Raw genomic sequence first — 22,418 nt, forward strand, 5'->3', positions numbered from 1 at the left:
AGGCTCCCCAAAGAGTCGTTGGGGAGCCTCCAACGGTCACATATGTGACCGTTGGGGGCTCCCAACGATTCTCTTGGGAGCCCCCCTTTGTGCCTCCTTTATGTGCTTATAAATAGGGGTTTCACCCCCTTTGTATTTTTTATGGCTTTGAGTCAAAGCCCAAGTGCTCAATAAAGTGGTTCCAATATTTTTATGCCGTTGCGCATTTGTGAGATTTTGTGAGTTGTGCTTTTGTGCACAAGTGTTCTTATCGTGCATGTGTGCCGAGTTTGTTATCAAGAATATTAAGGTCTTGATCTTAGTATTTTGTTAGAGATACTTTTACATGATATTAGAGCTTCGTTGAAGAAAAAGGATCGTGCATCTCTTCATTTTTTGAAGTGCCTCGAAAAATGTGCCTTCAAGCTATTGGAATTTGAAGTGAATATTCTTCTTTGGGCAATATTTTAGAAGCCTCTTTTGGCAAGAATGACTTGAAAATCTTTTGAGGTACGCGTTATTTTCTATCTTTTACCCTCTCTAATGGGTGAAAATGAGTCCCACTTCTCCCTTGGTTTTAAACTTAGTGGTTCGAAGTATCATGTTTGGGCCGGCAATATGGAAGCCCATATCAAAGGAAAGGGCCTTTGGGGGTACGTTCAAGGTTCAATACTGGAACCCGAACCCAAACTTACAATAATTGAAAAAGGAGATATTAAGATTCTTGAAGGGGAAGATAGACAAAAAACCCTAGAAGATTACTCAAAAAAACATGATGAGTGGGAGATGAAGAACTTCAAGATCTTGTCTTGGATTTTTTCATCCGTAGAAACCAAGATCAACGCCAACATCATTAAGTTCAAAAAGGCCTCCGAAGCTTGGTTGTACCTTGAAAAAATGTATACTTCAAAGGATTTATCTCACAAGTATTACCTCCAAAAGAAGGCTTTAACCCTTCAACAAAACGATTTGTCTATTCGAGAATATTTTACCGTTGCCCGTGCATACACCAAACAGGTAAAATTCCCAAGGTCAAGTTAGGTTCCCAGGGTAGCTTAACACACAATTTGTATTTTATTACTGGGTTCCAAACTTAGCCCTCGACCGAATTACCTTTGGAACATTAGACCTCCACATCTAATGTCGGATATAATAGAGACACTCCACGCCTACAAGTGCCACTTTCTTGGTATACCAAAACAATAGCTGTGTCGAACACATCACCCCCAGGTAAAGTGACAGACTCTCCCTAAAACCGTGACCAGGAGAAAGAACCTCAATATCGGGTTCAGGGGTAAAAGTAAAGCACATAGAGTTTTTATATCCTCGTGGTCTCCCAAAAGCAAATCTCTAAGATTCTCATTCTTCCGATGGAAGATCCCAGAACGTATATTACATTGTTCTTATTCATTATCTTTTTATTAAAAGCCAATTATTAAGTTTTGTAATTCAGCATGCAAAAGCAAAGGTAAAAGCTCGCATTTACCCCTGCGAGAGTCATCACGGGACTCCAGCCCGTGGAAACACATAGAACAGTGCAATACAATGCAATAATAATAAATGTTATTTTTGCGATGCATTTGAAATGATTAAAGAAAGAGCAAACCACAGCTCGGGGCTACCAAGCCCACGATGACTCAGTACGATCATCGATGCACCCAAGCAAAAATCGTAACCACAGGCCATAATCCACATGCTTTCTAAATGCACATATTCAGTTTAATGGCATGCCTCCATTCTTTATGCATTACTCATGTCATTTGCATACTTACATTGAAGACACATATTCATATCAAGGCAAAATCTTCTTAAGGTCAATGCACAATTCCCTTCGAATATACATATTCATATCAATGCATAGGTGCACCAAGTATATACTTATCTGTCTACGCAAATGTTTTCTTTTAAATACACTTATTCGATGCATGCTCACACTCAATACTCAAACTCAAGTCAAATGCATAATTTCAGCTATATGCCATGAAATTTACAAAATTTCAGATTTTACACATGCCCACAGATTTCCCATGTAGTCAACATTACATTTGAACATCGAATCATTCAAACTTAATTAGTCATAATCATTTGAAAATTTCGTTCCAGCATATATATTCTTTTGAACTCACATGTGAGTCGGCTGGGTCTAGCTTGCAGCCAGACCCACCCAGCCGAGCACTTGGCTGGGCTTAACCACACACCAGGCTGGGCCTGTCAGGCCAGCCGAACTGGGTTCGGCTGGTCCGACAACCAGCACCCACAGTATTACTTTATATACATGTATATGTATATCTGTATACTTCTCACTTTTTTTTTATATAAATATATCCTAAGCCGGCTCAGCCGAGTGGCTCGACTGAGCCCTACGGCTCGACCAGCTGTGACAGGCCGGCTGGGCTGGGTCAAGCCGGCCCAGCAGGCCTGTCAAAGACCACCCACAGGTCTGGCCAGACGAGCCAGGCTCGACTGACCAGGTTGGCCAGACCGTGAAGTCCAAAAAGACTATATATATATATATATATATAAGGGTCACTAATGTGAGAAATCAGATGTGGGAGTCACCTTACTATCGTAGCAAGAGATAGAGAGAGAGGTAAGAGGGAAGAGAGAAAAAAAAATGTTGGGCGGCAATGATGTCTTCTCCCCTTTCCATTGATATTTATATGTTGTACGAGTGGTACAATACAGTACAATAGTACAATACAGTACACTATGTTGTACAATACAGTACAATACAGTACAATAGTACAATACAGTACAGTATGCTGTACAAGTGGTACAATACAGTACAGAAATATATTCATTTACATATACATATTTAACAGCCTCCCTCAAGTTGAGGATGATCTTCAATCATGCTCAACTTGCCCTTAAGTAACCAAAATTGATGACTAACCAATCCTTTGGTGAATATGTCTGCTACTTGGTCTTCTGATCTGACATACGAAGCCTCAATTTCTTCTGTTTCAATCTTTTGTCTAACAAAATGCTGATCAATCTCAATGTGCTTCGTGCGACAATGATGAATAGGGTTAAAAGAAATATTAATGGCACTTTGATTATCACATAAAAGCAGAGAGGAAGAGATAGGTTCATTCAACTCTTGAAGAAGATGCCGTACCCAAGTGACATCAGCTGTCCCTGCTGCCATTGCCCTGTACTCTGCCTCAGTGCTGGATTTAGCAATGGCCTTTTGTTTCTTACTACTCCAAGTGACAATATTTGGGCCAATAAAAACACAATATCCTGAAACCGACCTACGCTCATCAGGGTCCCCACCCCAATCTGCATCACAATATGTAAGTAAACGGTGTCCTGTAGTGAAGCTTTCATCTTTGTGATAGAGCAATCCATCTCCAATAGTCCCTTTCAGATATCTGAGAATACGCTTAATACATTCCATATGACAATCAGTGGGAGCATGCATAAACTGAGATGCTTGATTTACAGCATAAGCAATGTCAGGTCTTGTAAATATAAGATATTGCAACATACCAACAATGCGGCGATATAAAGTGGAATCATGATATAATTGGCCTTCTTTTGCACTAAACTTATGATTTAAGACAGATGGGGTGCTGAGAGGTTTACAATTAATCATACCAGTGGTGTGAAGAATGTCAAGAGTATACTTGTGTTGACTTAGAGTGAGTCGATCATCTTGTCTATCGACTTCAACTCCCAAGAAGTATCGCAATGGGCCTAAGTCCTTCATCTTGAATTTGGCCATGAGTAAAGACTTGACCAAGGCAATATGTGCATCATCACTCCCAGTGATAATGATGTCATCAACATATATAAGAACCCAAGTAGTAACATGATCATTCTTATACATAAATAAAGAATGATCAAGTATACTCTTAGAAAAGCCATGCTGCTGAATTTCCATGGAGAAACTCTCAAACCAAGACCGAGATGCCTGTTTTAAACCATAAAGAGACCTTCTCAATTTACAAACCCATGTAGCCGCATCATGTTCACTATATCCAGGAGGTTGCTCCATATACACCTCTTCCTTCAAGTCCCCATGTAGGAACGCATTCTTGACATCCAACTGGCTAAGAGACCAATCATGCTGAAGTGCCAAAGTGAGGATCACACGAATGGTGCCAATTTTGACAACAGGGCTAAAAGTTTCCTCATAATCTTGCCCATATTGTTGTGTGAATCCGCGTGCAACAAGGCGAGCTTTATATCTTTCAATGCTACCATCTGGTTTACGCTTGATCTTGTAAACCCATTTGGAACCAACAACATTTCTATCAACAGGTAGAGGAACAATATCCCATGTATGACATTCATGAAGTGCTGCCATTTCTTCGTTCATAGCTTCAACCCAAGCTCGAGAATGGGCTGCCTGATGGAAAGTAGACGGCTCTTTCTCTTTGGCCACATTGGTTAGAAACAACTGAAAGTCAAGAGAAAAATTGTTGTAACTAACCCAACGATGGATAGGATGCCTTTCACGTGTGGATCGTCGAAGAGGGGGAGCCTCGTGAGATGGAGTTGAAGGGGCTCCTCGACGGGCATAAACCAAACCTGAAAACCGTGAAGGTGCATCCTGGATGATGGAGTTGTCTGCTTCAAACTGAATTGGTTCATCAACAACAGGATCTCTGATAGAGTCATATAGCGAAGTATCACAAAGCCATGGATCATAAGTAGTTTGCTCATATACCTGAGAAGTATCACAAGTGCTGAAATGGTCATCATCAAAAACAACATTTCTAGACACCTTAATCTTACCCAAAATAGGATCATAACATCTATATCCTTTATACCCATCGGCATATCCTAGAAATCTGCACTGAACTGCTCTGTCCTGAAACTTGTTACGTAAAGAATGATCCACATGGACATAACAAATGCATCCGAAAGCATGCAAATCATCATAAGAAGGGTGAGAACCGTGAAGCAAATAATAAGGAGACTGATCTCCTAATAATTCCATAGGCAACCTGTTAATGATATGCACTGCAGTGTGAAAGGCCTCAGTCCAAAGAGAGAAAGAAATATCAATATTGTGCATCATACTTAACGCGGTTTCAACAATATGCCGATGCTTACGTTCTGCTACTCCATTCTGTTGTGGAGTGTAAGGACAAGAGGAGTTACGTGTGATGCCATGGTCCTTTAAATATTCACTAAAATCATGAGATATGTATTCTCCACCACCATCACACTGGAAATAAGTGATATTTGAATTGAAAAGGTTCTGAACAAGAGCATGGAATTGTTTGAAAAGTTTGAACACTTCAGATTTAGATTTCATAAAGTAAATCCAAGTGTAACGAGTGAAAGAGTCAAGAAATAACACATAATAACGAGAGCCAGATAGAGATGAAACAGGAGCTGGGCCCCAAACATCAGAGTGAATAATTTCAAATGGCTTGGAAGCTCTTTTATTGATACTTTGAAAGGGAAGTACATGACTCTTGCAGACATTACAACTAGGACACTTATGATCTAATTTGACTTTGGGAATAAAACCCTGAGAAGACAATTTGTCAAGGAACCCTTGACTACAATGACCTAACCGACGATGCCAAGAAACTGGCTTATTACATTGCATAACAGAAGAAGACTGACTCAAATAAGCAGGAAAAGATGGAGACACGGTAGATGACGTCTTCAAAGTCCCGGGGGCTGCTTTGAAGACGTACATGTTTCCGCGTCGTTCACCCTTAGCGAGCATCTTCTTGGTTCGAAGGTCCTTAAGACAAACAGAAGACAGAGTAAATTCCATGGATGAATTTGTTTCATCAACCAATTTAGAAACAGATAAAATGTTTTTCTCAATGGCAGGAGTGAGTAAGACATTTTTCAATGGTAGTGTAGATTGTGACAAAGAGAGAGATGCATTTCCAGTATGAGAAATAGGGTGGTGGGAACCATCTCCCGTGACAATAGTGCCAGTGCCAATATAAGGAACCATGTTGGAAAGTTTACCTGCATCAGAAGTAACACGTGCGGTTGCTCCAGAATCAATATACCAAACTCCATCATCATTCTGACGCAAATTCATGTTGTTAAATGCAGTCATCAGAATTTGTTGCACATCATGTGGCAACCCTGCACTCTGTCCCTGATCAGTACCCTGATGTGCTCGAAAATTTCCCTGCGGCTGCCCCTGAAACTGTCTAACATTCATCTGTCCAGCTCTTGGTCCTGGCCTCCCTGCCTTGTTGCGATTCTGTGGGTTGTGCCAACAATCTGCTTTCACATGGCCACGCTTGTTGCAATGGAAGCAAGTAGGGACACAGGTACCTCTAGTGGCAGGTGGAGCAGTAGGAGTAGGAAGGAGTCCTCCACGGCCCATATGAGCAGCAGGTGGACGAAATGAGGTAGACCCAGATGTAAACATGACAGGATGAGGATCATCAATAAGATGATCTTGAGTCAAACTAACTTCATACTGTAGGAGTTTGGCCTGTAAATCCTCAAAGCATGGAAGTGTAGAGGCAACTTGTAATGCAGTGCAAAACATACGATATTGGGGCCCAAGGCTTCCCAATACCTGCTGAACAACATCTCTGTCAGAAACAGGATATCCAATAGCGGCCAACTGATCAATGATAATTTTGATATCCCCTAGAAATTCAGTAATAGTCTTAGTTCCCTTTCGCATAGATTGGAACTGCCATTTCAGTTGAAGTGCACGTGATTCAGAAACCTGTGAATAAGAGTCAGCAAGATGTCTCCATAGTTCTGCAGCAGTAAAATGGTCAGAGATAGTTTGTAATATACGATCAGATAACGTGGCAGTCAAATAGGCAACCACAGATTGGTCCTTCTGAAACCAAACATCATACGCAGGATTTGGAATAGCAATGCAACTCACCTTCCCATCATTACCAGTTACCTCTTGCGTAATAGTCATAGGTGGGGCGGGTGATCCCCCATCCAGATGCCCGGAAAGACCATGACTTCGGATAAACGGCAGAATTTGGCGTTTCCAAAGTAAGTAGTTATCATGAGTTAATTTGTGAGAAACAAGTTGAGAAAGAAATCCGGGGCTGATTTTAGAATCCATAAGGAAGAAGATCAAAGATGAATCAAACAGCACGACAAAAATTCGTAGGTTGTACGGACAGAACCGTACGGACAGAAATTTTTGAGTTTTGGAAATCACGATTTTTTAGTTAATCGTGCAGAATGTACGATTTATCAACTATATTGCAAGAAATAGATAAGAAATTACAAGAAGTTTGAGAAAAGAGGCACTTTTGAGAAATGAGGGTTCCCAAATTTGGGGAAAACAGAAATTAGGGTTGATAAAATTGGGGATAACAGAATATGTAAGAAGGAAAAGATGCACGATATGAGGAAATGAAGAAACGACGTCGAAATATAGTGATTCAACGGAGAAACAACAGAGAAAAGATGAAAAAAAAAAACACTTTCCTTGAGAACGCCCAAAAACGCACGTCAAGGTCCTTAGGGGCCTTCCAGATGATCGTGATTACCACGCCCTTGGCTTTGATACCATGTGAGAAATCAGATGTGGGAGTCACCTTACTATCGTAGCAAGAGATAGAGAGAGAGGTAAGAGGGAAGAGAGAAAAAAAAATGTTGGGCGGCAATGATGTCTTCTCCCCTTTCCATTGATATTTATATGTTGTACGAGTGGTACAATACAGTACAATAGTACAATACAGTACAGTATGCTGTACAATACAGTACAATAGTACAATACAGTACAGTATGCTGTACAAGTGGTACAATACAGTACAGAAATATATTCATTTACATATACATATTTAACAACTAATGACCCAAAAACCTTTTTTTTTTAAAACAGTACATGCCTAAGCTTAGTTTTACGAACAAAAAATGAGTGTAATACATTATCAAATCTGTACTTGCATGCATTAACAAAATCAGGCTTCAAATGCATGTGTAAACCACGATCACACGACATATTAGCATGCTTTTGCATAGCTCAAATCAAACCCACTATTGAAATATTCATATCTAGAAAAAGGGATTCATAAAAGATCCACATATCATGAAACAAAATTCTGTTTTGAATAAAAACCCCATACACAAATTTTTTTTATATGAAAAGAGCCTAAAATACCCATATAGAGGAGGATCTATGTATCCCCGTCCATGTAATCTAGGGTGAACACATAGATTCACCATTTTTCCATGGATTTGCACTAAATAACGCATGGAGATCGAATCAGAATTCGATTTCTCACAAGATTCACAAGAAAGAACCCGTACCTTTGACAAACTCGAAGAAAACAATGGTGGGAGGATTGAATGGGTTGGAGAAGAAGATCCTCTTCTTCTTCTTCCTCTCTTTCCTTCCCTTCCCTTTCACTCTCCTTTTCTTTCCCTCTTTCTTTCTCTTTTCCTTCTTCCTTTGTTCTCTCTCTTTCTTTTTTTTCACTTTAAATAAAGGGTGGGAGAGGGGGTGACATTCCCCCTTCTCCAGCCCACTCTCTCTCCCCCTTTGGTTTCTTAAAATTTTGAATTTTTTAAAAGAAAGTTGACTTTTTCTTATTTTTAAAACTTTCAAACTTTCTAAAACTCTCTTAACCCTCTTAGGTAAGAATAGGGACTCTTTTAGAGAGTCCCACTCATCCCAACAATACAAATTCGGAATAATGATTATTTATTTAATTAATTATTGATTATTAATTAATTAAAATTATTTAAAAATTTCCAAAAATAACCAAATTAACCCTAGAGGCTTCTTAACTATAATAAACCTCAATTTAAGGCTTTGAATTGAATTTAAAGCTGGAAAGACATTGGGTTTGGATTTGGATCCAGACCCAAGGTCCAAACCCATACCCAAAACGAAAATGGATCAAAACCTAGATCAAATCCAAATTTGAAGTAGGACCTAAATAAAACCAAAACCCATAAAAATTCGGATCCTAGGCCTTGGATCCAATTTGATCCAACCCCAGATCCATCTCGTGCTCCTTTTTTGAAAAATTGTGATTTCCGGGGCAATCGGTACTCGAATTCAGAAAAGTAAAATATCGTTGCGCTCAGAATTTCGAGGCGCATCCAACGATATATTACACAATACCAAATTTTGAATTTCGCCCGAAAATAACCCAAATTTTGCTTGAATTTAAAGGTAAAAAATAAAACCTTGTTATCTTGCTTCGATTGGCTCGTTACGACCTTTTCGATGGAACCTGGGCCAAGCCCAAACTCAAAGACATCGGTCTAAAAATCGAACCTCAAACGAATTTTCTCCCAGACTTAGCCAAATTTTCAAAAATCTCATAAAATGACTAAGTACGAAAATACACGATATTACAGGAAAACACTTCTCCCTCTCTAGACATGGATTCATCATCGAGATAAACCAAACTTATCACCTTGTGGTGGCAAAGCCTCATAGCCATGCACCCAAAAAGTTGGAACGACACCTAGTAGTTGTTAAACACGTTGGGTGTTAGAACAATGAATTAGCAATATTTATCAAACTGTATTTGTTGGATCTCTAGTAGAGACAAGATGAAAGCGATTGCTATTAAAGTGTGCATAACAAAAATTTAGTCAGGTGCCAAGCCAATCTTCTGTTAACCCTCTTAGGCATTGAAAACAATGGGATATAAATGTGATTATGCGATCCAAGGACAATGTCCTAGTCAACCATGATTGGATTCCATGGAGAACTCAATCCTTGATCCTTGCCCAATATATTGCCTTTGAGATGCTCTCTTAAATTGGTGAACCCAAATGTTTCATAGACAAGAATCCCAATTCACATCCAAGTGTTGAAAAGACATAGATATTTGAATTACCTAAGAAACTTCAGAAGCACTCTTCCTATGTAATGGGAAGAGGATTCCATTTGCTTCCCAATCACTTTCACTTCACTTCCCAATTGCTTCTACCTTGCCTTTTGTTTTCTATATTATTACATGCTGTTTTAAATCATGAAAAGGCTTATATTCTCTTTCATGCTGCTTCTACGTTGCTGCTTATCCTTTTCTATGTCATTTCCTACTCTGTTCCACTTTCACTTCCATACAGCTTCCTGCATGTTTGCTTTATCACTTCCATAATGCCTCATGAATGGCTCATGCTGTATCCTTCACATTTCATTTAACACTTTCTTCCCTACTTCCATTTCATGCATCCCTTCCCATAGCCATGCTCGATCTGGTAACTATGCAAAAAACACGATACCACATTTATGATCATAATTTTCAAAAATTAAACAACAAAAATATAAGCATTAACCAACTTCTCCACATTTTCTGAAAAGAAACTTCCTCAAATACAAGGAAATCATTCACAAATTAGAGATGACGAAGGAAACCTGGATAATATTAACCCTTTAAAAGACTTCCTTGAGTTGCATGCTTTATAATGGAAGTAAGCCTTCAGAAATAATCAAGGAAAAAAGGAGACAACAGGTCAACTTGACATGAATGCTGGTTTTATGGAGTCAAAAGCTTTTCTATATCTACTTTTAAATGAATGCTGGTTTTATTCAACTTTACAACGTGAAAATATATTCATGGATTCTAAGTTTGGAATGAAGGCAAGCTTGGAGGATGATAAGAATCCATTCTTCAAACATTCAAGAAAGCAGTATCCTCAGTTGAAGATTCTTTTGGGATTAAAAGGAGAGCAAATCTACTTAACTCCAAAATTTTCCCATTTGAAACAAATTCCTGAAGCCCTTTTCATCTCTTGCTTACAATCATTTCAAAGTAACCTGAAGAATTGCAAAATTTATAGCTATTTGATTATCTGTATAGGGTTAATATAGTGTTCCACCCATTAGGGTGAATGTTAATAATGTTCACCTGACTCGTCCAATTGAATTCTTCAGCTGGAAAGAGAAGAATCCTAAATATGATGCACCACGCTTAATGAATGCCCATTTTTCATTTCTTTTTTTTCTTTTCGGGGAGTGTATGCTGTCATCTGATTGGTTGGATAGCCCCCTGATAGGGTTGAACATGAGACCTGTCGGTTAAAGATAACACAACTCTACCGATCCAGCCATCACATTTAAACCTATTTGGTGGTTACTTGTGTTAATATATATATATATATATATATATATATATATATACATATACTTATATATATATATACATTCGTATATATAAGTATATATATACATATGTATACATATACATATTCTTTTTAGTGAAATACCCGATAGGGGTATTCTTGTAAAACTGCAAATGTACCTTTTATTTTTTCACTTTTTCTTTTTTCCTTTTCTTTTTTTACCTTTTTCTTTTTTTATTTTTCCTTTTGTTTGAACCACAAGGGGCCCCACTCTTGTAGTCGTTGGGGCCCCAACGGTCAGATTTCTGACCGTTGGGGGCTCCCAACGACTACAAGGGAGCCCCCTTGTGGTCCCTTCTTGTGCCTTCCTCCTCTATAAATAGAGGAGGTGTTCCCCTCTTGTAAGCATGGGTTTTTACACCCTTCTCTTCCTTTCTTCAATAAATCCAACTTATGACTTTAAGTCATTTTCTATATTTGTGAGTTTTTGTGTGTGCACATTTGGTGTTTGTGTTCTTGGCTCTTGTAGTCAATCTTAAAGAGTGACCTTTTGCCCTATTGGTGCTTCCGCCTCTTTTCATTACATGGTATCAGAGCCAGGTTGGTGATTGGGCTTTTCTTTTGTCACCTTGGAACGCGTGCCTCTCAAAGTTTTGAAGAAAGGAAGCTTACTTGGCGCCGATGGAACGTGACTCTAAAGTGGAGCTTTCTTTTAAGCTAAATGGGTCCAACTATCTCATGTGGGCCTCCGCTATGAAAAATCATCTAAGAGGTAAGAAACTTTGGGGCGTTGTTATGGGAACTACTCCCGAACCCTCTCTTGTTCTTACAAAAATTGAAAATGAAGTTGAAAAGGCTTTAGATGGCGATGAGCGCATCAAAACCATTAATGAACATCAATCCAAAATTGAGGATTGTGGAAGTAACCATGCCAAAATTTTGGCATGGTTTATGAACAATGTAGACCTTAAAAATTGTGCTAATATTGCCAAATTTAGAAGGGCCAATGATGCTTGTTTTTTCCTTAAGGGTATGTATACCCAAAAGGATCTTGCTCGGCAATTCTTTTGTCAAGAAAAAATTCGTTCCACCAAACAAATGGATATGAGTGTCCGGGACTATTTTAGCTCTCTAACCCCTCTTTGGGATGAGCTTGCCCTCCTTGAGCCTAAATGGGTTGCTCCACAAGATATTGAGCTAAGAAGGGAACAAATTGAAAAGGAGCACTTTTTTCAATTCCTCCATGGTCTTCGCCCGGAATTTGAACAAGTGAGGGCATCCCTTCTCTATAGAAGCAAAGCCCTACCTATTGAAGATGCCCTTGCCGAGATATGTCAAGAAGAAACTCTACTTGGCTTGAGCATTAGGAGTGATGAAGTTTTGGCCGTTAATAGGCCCAGATCGAATGTTAAAGCATATAGACCTCCCCACTTTAACAAAAATAGCAATGGGCCTAGAAAGGGAATTATATGCCACTATTGTAATGAACCGGGGCACATTAGACCGGTTTGTCCAAAGCTTAAAGGAAAGGTTGCCGCGGTTGGAGAAAGTTCTCCAAAGAAGGAAGAAAGTACCAAAGAAGGAGATATCAAAGAAACTCTTAATCATATCTCCGAAGTTCTCTAACACCTTCTCAAGTCTTCTCCTTCAACATCCGGAGCCGCTATCGCCTACTCTTCATCACTTCCAGGTATGTGGATACTAGACTCTGGTGCTTCTTTTCATATGACATCTCATAAAAACTCTCTTTCAAATGTCTTTTCCGAACCCATGTCCTCCTATGTTTCAACGGTCGATGGAACTGTTAAATTATGTACATAATCATATAATGTAATATATATATTTTATATATATATGGTAATACATATACATATATTAATATATATGTATATGTATCTACTCAAATATATATATAAAATATATATTTCTATTTATTTTGTCATAAGGGTAGTTTAGTCTTTTCCCTATTTTTGCGCACATTCACTTTTCGGATGTGACTGTAATTATTTTCCTTTTATTTTTATTTTTCTTTTTGTTCCTTTTTATTTCTTTTTGGATGAGTACCAAAAAGGTACCTTGGGGGGGCCACCAACATAGTCGTTGGGCCCTCTCCAACGGTCACATTTGTGACCGTTGGAGGGGCTCCAACGACTATGGGTGGAGCCCCTCCAAGGCCCCCTTTAGTGATGTTATAAATAGGGGTTCTCCCCTTTGTATTTCTCCATGGCTTTGAGTCAAAGCCCAAGTTCTCAATAAATTGATTCCATTATTTTATGCCTTTGTGCATTTGTGAGTTATTTGTGGGTTGTGCTTTTTGTGCACAAGTGTTCTAAAGTGTTCTTATTGTGCTTTCGTGGTGGGTTCAATATCAAGAATATTAAGGTCTTGATATTAGTATCTTGTTGGAGATACTTTCACATGGTATCAGAGCCTCGTTGGAAGAAAGAAGATCGTGTATCTTGCCTCTTGTGAAGCACCTCGAAAATCGTGCCCTCAAGCTAGTGAAGTTTTTGAGTAAAGCACTTGCTCCGGGCAATATTTTAGAAGCAACTTTTGTCAAGAAAAGGTTGAAAATCCGTTAAGGTACACTTTATCTTTCATCTTCTCTTCTCCATAATGGGTGAAAAAGACTCCCACTTCTCCCTTGGTTTTAAACTTAGTGGTTCAAACTACCATGTTTGGGCCGGCAACATGGAAGCCCACATCAAAGGGAAAGGTCTTTGGGGTTATGTTCAAGGATCCATATCGGAACCCGAACCCAAGCTTTCTATTATAGAGAAAGGGGAAATCAAAATTCTTGAAGGAGAAGATAGACAAAAGGCCTTAGAAGAATATTCCAGAAGGCATGATGAGTGGGAAATGAAGAACTTCAAAATATTGTCTTGGATTTTTTCGTCCGTTGAAACCAAGATCAATGCCAACATCATCAAATTTAAAAGGGCCTCCGAAGCTTGGCTATACCTTGAAAAAATGTATACGTCAAGAGACTTGTCTCACAAATACTACCTCCAAAAGAAAGCCTTGACTCTTCAACAAAATGATTTATCTATTCAGGAATATTTTGCCGAATTATCATCTATTTGGGACGAGCTTGCCATGCTCGAACCAAAATGGAGTGGAGAAGCTATTGAGTTAAGGCACAAACAACTTGAGGAAGATCGTTTCTTCAACTTCTTGAATGGTCTTAGACCCGAATTTGAGCAAATTCGGTCCTCCCTTCTATCGGCTTTTACCTCCCCATCTATTGAAGATGTCATCACCAAGCTAAGTGGTGAGGAAACATGTATGGGGATTAGTAAAAATAACCCAAGCATTCTTGCTACACCTTCTCAAAATGACTATGAAGTGGTCAATGCCGTGTCAAGACCCGGTAATAATTTGAAGACCTACAAACCGCCCCATTTCAAAAATCAAGGGCAAAATGATCGATATGGCAAGAGAGATTATAGCAAATTAACTTGCCATTTTTGTAAAGAACCGGGACATATTAAACCCAATTGTCCTAAATGGAAGAAATTCCTCGCCGCGGCTTTAGCATCCCAATCGGAGGAACGACCTTCAACATCAAATGAACCTCTTTCGCTTCATCAAATTATGGATGCTCTTCAACCTCTTCTCAAAGGAGGCACTTCTGGAGCCGCCATGTCATCTTCTTCCTCTCTTGGTAAGACATCTTGGCTACTTGATTCTGGTGCTTCGTTTCATATGACTCCAAGTCATTGTTTTCTTTCTAATTATTCTGAAAATCGCCTTCCATCTTTTGTCTCAACCGCGGATGGAACCCTTCTTGAAATTAAAGGAATGGGTAATTTTGAAAAACAAGATTTTTTTATTCCAAAAATTCGTCTTATTCCAAAACTAAACTTAAATTTACTTTCCGTTTCTCAACTCTCGGACTATGGTTGCGATATAAAATTCTCTTCTAATAAATGTTGGATACAGGATCGCCAGTCCGGGAAATTGATTGGGGAAGGCTCTAGGAGAGGAGACCTCTACTATGTTGATTTTCTTAAAATTCCCAAGAATCAATTTTGTAATGTTGCTCAAAACAAAGATATTCATGTATGGCATAAGAGATTGGGTCATCCCAACATTGTTAAAATCTCTTATTTGCCTTTTATTAAGCATCTTTGTAATGAAAATTTTGTTTGTAATGAATATATTCTTGGAAAAATGAGAAGTCTTCCTTTTCCTCAAAGATCCATGTTTACAACAAAACCTTTTGAAATCGTTCACTCCGATGTATGGGGTCCAGCTCCGGTGATATCCAAGGGAGGCTTTTCGTACTATGTTATCTTTGTGGATGATTTCACCAGGTTTAATTGGATATATTTTCTTAAACATAAATATGAAGTTTTTTCAACTTTCAAAACATTTCATATGATGGTTTTAAATCAATTCAATGGAAATTTGAAAATTTTTAGAACCGATTCGGGTGGCGAATACCTTTCCAATGAATTTAAAAGCTATCTTGAAAACTATGGAATTCTTCATCAAAAGTCTTGTCCCAAAACCCCCCAACAGAATGAGTTGTCTGAACGGAAACATAGGCATATTATTGAAACCACACGAACTTTGCTCGTTTCTCAAAATATACCGAAAAAACTCTGGGTGGAGGCCGCTCTTACCTCTGTCTATCTCATAAATAGACTTCCATCTAAAAACTTGAACAAGATTTTCCCGTTTGAAAAATTATACGAAAAAGAACCTGATTATAGCAGGTTAAGGGTTTTTGGATGTAAATGTTTTGTCCTTACTGATAAAAATGGCAAACTTTCCCCTAAGGCCATTCCTTGTGCCTTTCTTGGTTACTCTGAAACTCATAAAGGTTTTCGCTGTTATGATGTTAAGAGTGATAAACTTTATGTTTCCAGAAATGTAAGCTTCTTGGAAAATGTTAGTGGTTTCGAAAAACTTGAAACTAATGATGAGAATATAGATTATTCTTTTCTGTTTGATTTATTAACTGAAGATGATGATACTAGCGATGATGAAACAAATCAAAATGTTGAAACTCATACTGATCAATCCATTAATGAAGAACCACATAGAGATCCTATAACCTACTCTCATAGAGATAGGAGTACTTTTAGAAGTGCCCTCGAAAGATATGATAGTGAGTCTACCCCTTCAAGTGAAGGAAATCTTCGTAGGACCGAAAGATCAAGAAAACCTCCTTCTAGGTTCATCTCATATGAGTCTTTTTCACCCAAATATAGAGCTTGTCTAAGCGCCATTCATTCGTACATAGAAACTAGAGATTTTGAGGAAGCACGAAAATACCCAGAATGGATAGTTGCTATGAACAATGAACTTGAAGCCCTAAAGAAAGCAAAAACCTGGGAGTTTCAAGACCTTCCTAAAGATAAGAAAGCAATAGGGTGTAGATGGGTGTTTAAAGTCAAAACTAAGAGTAATGGGTCTCTTGAGAGATATAAGGCCCGCTTGGTTGCAAAAGGGTATGGTCAAAAATATGGGATTGATTATGAGGAGACTTTTGCCCCCGTTGCTCGGATGGTCACCGTCCGATGTCTTATAACTATTGCTTCAATAAACAAATGGAACATCTATCAGATGGATGTTAAGAATGCATTTTTAAACGGAGATCTAAACGAAGAAGTATATATGGATGCTCCTCCTGGAATGGAGTATCCTAAAGGGAAAGTGCTTCGTCTTCGGAAAGCACTGTATGGTTTAAAACAAGCTCCCAAAGCTTGGTATGATAGGTTTAACTCTGTGATGCTAGATAATGGTTTTTCATCATGCTTTACTGATACTGCTTTGTTTGTTAGAAAGTCTAATGCAGGGATTGTTATTCTGTTGCTATACGTGGATGACATGCTTATTACTGGGAGTGATTCTAAAGGGATCAAAAGCATAAAGTCCATATTAAAGGATAAGTTTGAAATGTCTGATTTGGGTTTCTTAACTTATTTTTTGGGTATTGAGGTTGCATACTCTCATAGAGGGTATTTTTTGTCTCAAACTAAGCTTGCATCTAAGATTATTGACAGGTCAGGTATTACAGATGATAAAGTTTGTGAAACTCCTGCTATAGTAGGAGCAAAAATGAAGATTGATGATGGTGTTCCTCTCTCCGATCCTACTCCCTACAGGCAACTAGTAGGCTCGTTGATGTATCTAAGTATCACCAGACCAGATATCTCACATGCAGTGCATACAACAAGTCAATTTCAGCATGCACCAACTTCTGTTCACATGGGTGCTATCTTGCGTGTCGTGAGATACCTAAAGCACACTATTAATAAGGGAGTCTTTTTGTCTTCCTGTTCTGAGTTAAAATTAATTGCTTATACTGACTCTGATTGGGGAGGTGACCCAAATAACCGTCACTCCACCACTGGTTTTTGTGTATTCTTAGGAGACTCATTGATCTCATGGAGATGCAAGAAGCAGAAAAAGATATCTCTATCATCAACTGAAGCTGAATATCGTGCCATGACGACTACTACCATGAAAATTGTTTGGATTCATCAGTTGCTGGAAGATATGGGAATCAAAATTGAAGGGCCTACCAAGCTTTGCTGTGACAACAAAAGTGCGATTTATATTGCTAAAAATCACACTTTTCATGAGCGGACTAAACATATCGAGATGGACTGTCACTATGTTCGGGAGGCGTATCTCCAAGGAATCATTGACCTTCCATACGTCACGTCCGAGTATCAGTTGGCGGACTTCTTCACTAAAGCCTTGTGTGCTCCGCGCTTCAACTTCCTTCTTAGCAAACTCTCGGTCATCCTGCCCTAAGTTTGAGGGGGGGTGTTAAATTATGTACATAATCATATAATGTAATATATATATTTTATATATATATGGTAATACATATACATATATTAATATATATGTATATGTATCTACTCAAATATATATATAAAATATATATTTCTATTTATTTTGTCATAAGGGTAGTTTAGTCTTTTTCCTATTTTTGCGCACATTCACTTTTCGGATGTGACTGTAATTATTTTCCTTTTATTTTTATTTTTCTTTTTGTTCCTTTTTATTTCTTTTTGGATGAGTACCAAAAAGGTACCTTGGGGGGCCCACCAACATAGTCGTTGGGCCCTCTCCAACGGTCACATTTGTGACCGTTGGAGGGGCTCCAACGACTATGGGTGGAGCCCCTCCAAGGCCCCCTTTAGTGATGTTATAAATAGGGGTTCTCCCCTTTGTATTTCTCCATGGCTTTGAGTCAAAGCCCAAGTTCTCAATAAATTGATTCCATTATTTTATGCCTTTGTGCATTTGTGAGTTATTTGTGGGTTGTGCTTTTTGTGCACAAGTGTTCTAAAGTGTTCTTATTGTGCTTTTGTGGTGGGTTCAATATCAAGAATATTAAGGTCTTGATATTAGTATCTTGTTGGAGATACTTTCACAGGAACGTCATTGAGAATTGAAAGTATTGAAACACTTGACTTCAAAAATTCTCAAAACTTTTTTGTTCCTAAAGTAAGAGTCGTTCCAAAAATTAATTTAAATCTTTTTTCCGTTTCCCAAATCACCGACCATGGATGCCAAGTCTCTTTTTCACCTAAAGATTGCACCGTGCAGGATCTCCAGTCAGGGAAGCTGATTGGGCAAGGCCATAGAAGGGGTGATCTCTATTTTATGGACTTTTTGACGCTTCCATCTAAATCATCTTGCAATCTTGTTAAAGACAAAAGTATTGGAATTTGCCATGAGAGACTTGGTCATCCAAATTTTGTAAAAATGTCTCTTTTCCCGTTTTTGGACAATACTTGTAAAGATAATCATATGACTTATAAAGATTGCATTTTTGGGAAATCTAAAGTTACTCCATTTCCTCAAAGAAGTTACTTTACCACTCGGCCATTTGAACTTGTTCATTCCGATGTGCGGGGACCCTCTCCAATCTTATCTAAAGGAGGTTTTTCGTATTATGTGGTCTTTATTGATGACTTCACTAGATTTACGTGGATATACTTCCTAAGTCGCAAATCCGAAGTCTTCTCCTTCTTTAAAGAATTTCATGCAATGGTTAAAGTCATTTTTTGGGAAATCTATCTATTCTTAGGTCCGATTTGGGAGGAGAATATATGTCTAATGATTTTCAAAGTTACTTAAAAGAAAATGGAATTTGTCATCAACGTTCTTGTCCCAACACTCCGCAACAAAATGGTCTTGCAGAAAGAAAGCATAGGCACATAATAGAAACTACAAGAACATTATTGATTTCAAAAAATATCCCAAAATCCTTTTGAGCCGAAGCGGTTCTAACCTCAACATATCTCATCAATAGAATCCCTTCATCCTCTTTGAAAAATCTTTCTCCATTTGAAAAACTTTACAATATGTCTCCCGATTATAAAAGATTAAGAATTTTTGGATGTAAATGCTTTGTTTTAACTCGCAAAAATGATAAATTTTCTCCTAGGGCTATTGAATGTATTTTCTTAGGATATGGCGAAAAACAAAAAGGATATCGATGTTTTGACATACTTAAGAATAAACTTTATATCTCAAAAGATGTCACATTTCTCGAAGAAGAAAATGGTTTTTCGCATCAACCAAATGAAAATATTGACTATTCCTTTTTATTTGACTTGTTACCTCAAGAAAACATCATAGATGATCATGTTGATCCTAGTGAACCTCTTAATGAAGATCTTGTTGAACATCCAAATAATGATCCAAACTTAGAAGAAAATGCTTCAAGACAAATACAAGTCTACTCTAGAAGGAATGAAAGAAATCCTCCTTGTGCCCTTGAAAGATTTTCTCAAAATGAGTCGATAGAAGAAACCTCTCAAAGAAGATCAAATCGCATTCCCAAGATACCAAATAGATTTGTTTCTTATGACTCTTTTTCTCCTAACTATCCAGCATGTCTACTTGCTCTTCACTCCTTTCATGAACCATCTCATTACAATGATGCTAAACAATATGCTCATTGGAATGAAGCTATGGAACTTGAACTTAATGCCCTTAAAAGGACGCAAACTTGGGAAATCATTGATCCTCCCAATGGCAAGAAACCCATTGGATGTAGATGGGTGTTTAAAGTAAAAACTAAGAGTGATGGTTCATTAGAAAGATATAAGGCTAGGTTGGTAGCCAAAGGATATGCCCAAGAGTATGGGGTAGACTATGATGAAACTTTTGCCCCAGTTGCTCGAATGACTAGTGTTCGAGCCCTTATTGCTATAACTTCTGTTAAAAAATGGCCAATCTTTCAACTTGATGTTAAAAATGTTTTCTTGAATGATAATTTAAATGAAGAAGTTTATATGGAACCACCTCCAGGGATGAATTTAAATGAAAAGTTTTAAAATTAAAAAAGGCTTTATATGGACTTAAGCAAGCTCCTAAAGCTTGGTATGACAGGTTTAGTAATGTATTAATCAATTTAGGTTTTTCTTCTTGCTATACTGATACTGCTCTTTTTGTTAAAAGGACAGGTGACTCCATTCTTATGCTACTGCTGTATGTTGATGATATGATCATCACTAGGAATGACAAAAAGGGAGTAAATGATGTTAAATCTATGCTAAAAGATACTTTTGATATGTCTGACCTTGGTTATTTGAGATATTTTTTAGGAATTGAAGTGGCTTATTCCGCTTGAGGATAAATCTTATCTCAAATGAAGTTAGCTGCAGAAATTTGTACCAAATCAGGAATATCTGATGACAAGAAAGTTGAGACTCCCGAAGTTATCAATGCGAAACTAAGACTTGAAGATGGTGTTCTTCTTAAAGATCCAACTCCTTACCGTCAATTAATTGGATCCCTCACCTATCTATCCATCACCCGTCCTGACATAGCTCATGCGGTTCATGCAGCGAGCCAGTTTCAGCACGCACCTACCACGGTTCATATGGCGGCCGTAATGAGAATTGTGCGATATATCAAGAATACCATCTCCAAGGGACTCTTCTTATCCTCTTCCTCATCTCTTGAATTGACTGCTTTTACTGATGCTGACTCGGGAGAAAATCCCAATGATCGTATCTCAATTACGGGTCTTTGTATTTTTTTAGGTGAATCTCTTATCTCGTGGAGATGCAAGAAGCAGCAGAAGGTCTCCTTATCATCTACTGAAGCTGAATATCGGGCTATGGCGATGACAACTATGGAAATCGTATGGCTCAGAAGTCTCCTTGCTGACATGGGCGTCCTCACTTCCACTCCTACCAAGCTCTGCTGTGATAACAAAAGTGCGATATACATTGCCAGCAATCACACCTTTCATGAGTGGACAAAGCATATCAAAATGGATTGCCATTATGTTCGAGACGAATACCTCAGAGGGACTATTTCATTACCATATGTTACTTCAGAATATCAACTAGCTGACTTCTTCACCAAAGCGCTCCCGACTCCACGATTTATGTTTCTCCTTAGCAAACTTTCGGTCTTCTCCCCATAAAGTTTGAGGGGGCGTGTTAAAATATATATATATATATATACATATACTTATATATATATATATACATTCGTATACATAAATGTATATATATACATATTCTTTTTAGTGAAATACCCGATAGGGGTATTCTTGTAAAACTGCAAATGTACCTTTTATTTTTTCACTTTTTCTTTTTTCCTTTTCTTTTTTTACCTTTTTCTTTTTTTATTTTTCCTTTTGTTTGAACCACAAGGGGCCCCACTCTTGTAGTCGTTGGGGCCCCAACGGTCAGATTTCTGACCGTTGGGGGCTCCCAACGACTACAAGGGAGCCCCCTTGTGGTCCCTTCTTGTGCCCTCCTCCTCTATAAATAGAGGAGGTGTTCCCCTCTTGTAAGCATGGGTTTTTACACCCTTCTCTTCCTTTCTTCAATAAATCCAACTTATGACTTTAAGTCATTTTCTATATTTGTGAGTTTTTGTGTGTGCACATTTGGTGTTTGTGTTCTTGGCTCTTGTAGTCACTCTTAAAGAATGACCTTTTGCCCTATTGGTGCTTCCGCCTCTTTTCATTACAACTTGGTAGGTTTCCTCGTGGCTCGTAGGAGCACATGCACATAAATGAAATCTCAAAGAATAAGTGACATTTATTGTTATGATATCCTCGATTTGCTAGTGATTATTCATGTTAACACAGCACTTCTAAAAATTACCTTGGTTTACAGCAATAACCTCCTTATTGCTCAGGATTTCCAATGTTTCTGCAGTCATGTTCCTTACATCACAACCAATTAGTAGAGGAGCCTGCAAAGTACATAATACTTGTAATGCAAGAACACTTTTCTAGTGTTAGGTAAGTCTCTAAAGTATAAAGTTAGCCAGAAGCTTGATACTTCACTAAATTCTGTTTTTAAGTTGAAAAAATAAAATAAAGAAATGAGAAAAATTGCTATACGCTGCAACATGAAATGAAAACTAAAAGATAAAATTATACTTCTGTTTCACATATCAGACAATGAGATTGGATACTTTTGTAGGTCATAAGA

At 38.1% G+C, this 22,418-nt stretch overlaps 1 protein-coding gene across 2 annotated transcripts in view; it reads right to left on the bottom strand.

Annotated features, from left to right (window-relative positions):
* The window catches only part of LOC149826795 (Melibiase family protein), a 165,277-nt gene that overhangs the window by 4,624 nt on the left and 138,235 nt on the right, over nt 1-22,418 (bottom strand). The window contains exon 12 of one of the 2 annotated variants that reach the window (XM_090018986.1): nt 22,086-22,176. The exons of the other annotated variant lie outside the window; for it this stretch is intronic. Coding sequence (XP_089875112.1) covers nt 22,086-22,176 — 91 coding nt within the window. The remainder of the gene's footprint in view (nt 1-22,085; nt 22,177-22,418) is intronic. 2 annotated transcript variants of the gene reach the window in all.

The sequence above is a fragment of the Nuphar pumila genome, chromosome 10 (genome assembly GCF_984573655.1).
Source record: "Nuphar pumila chromosome 10, dmNupPumi1.hap1.1, whole genome shotgun sequence".
NCBI classification, from domain to species: domain Eukaryota; kingdom Viridiplantae; phylum Streptophyta; class Magnoliopsida; order Nymphaeales; family Nymphaeaceae; genus Nuphar; species Nuphar pumila.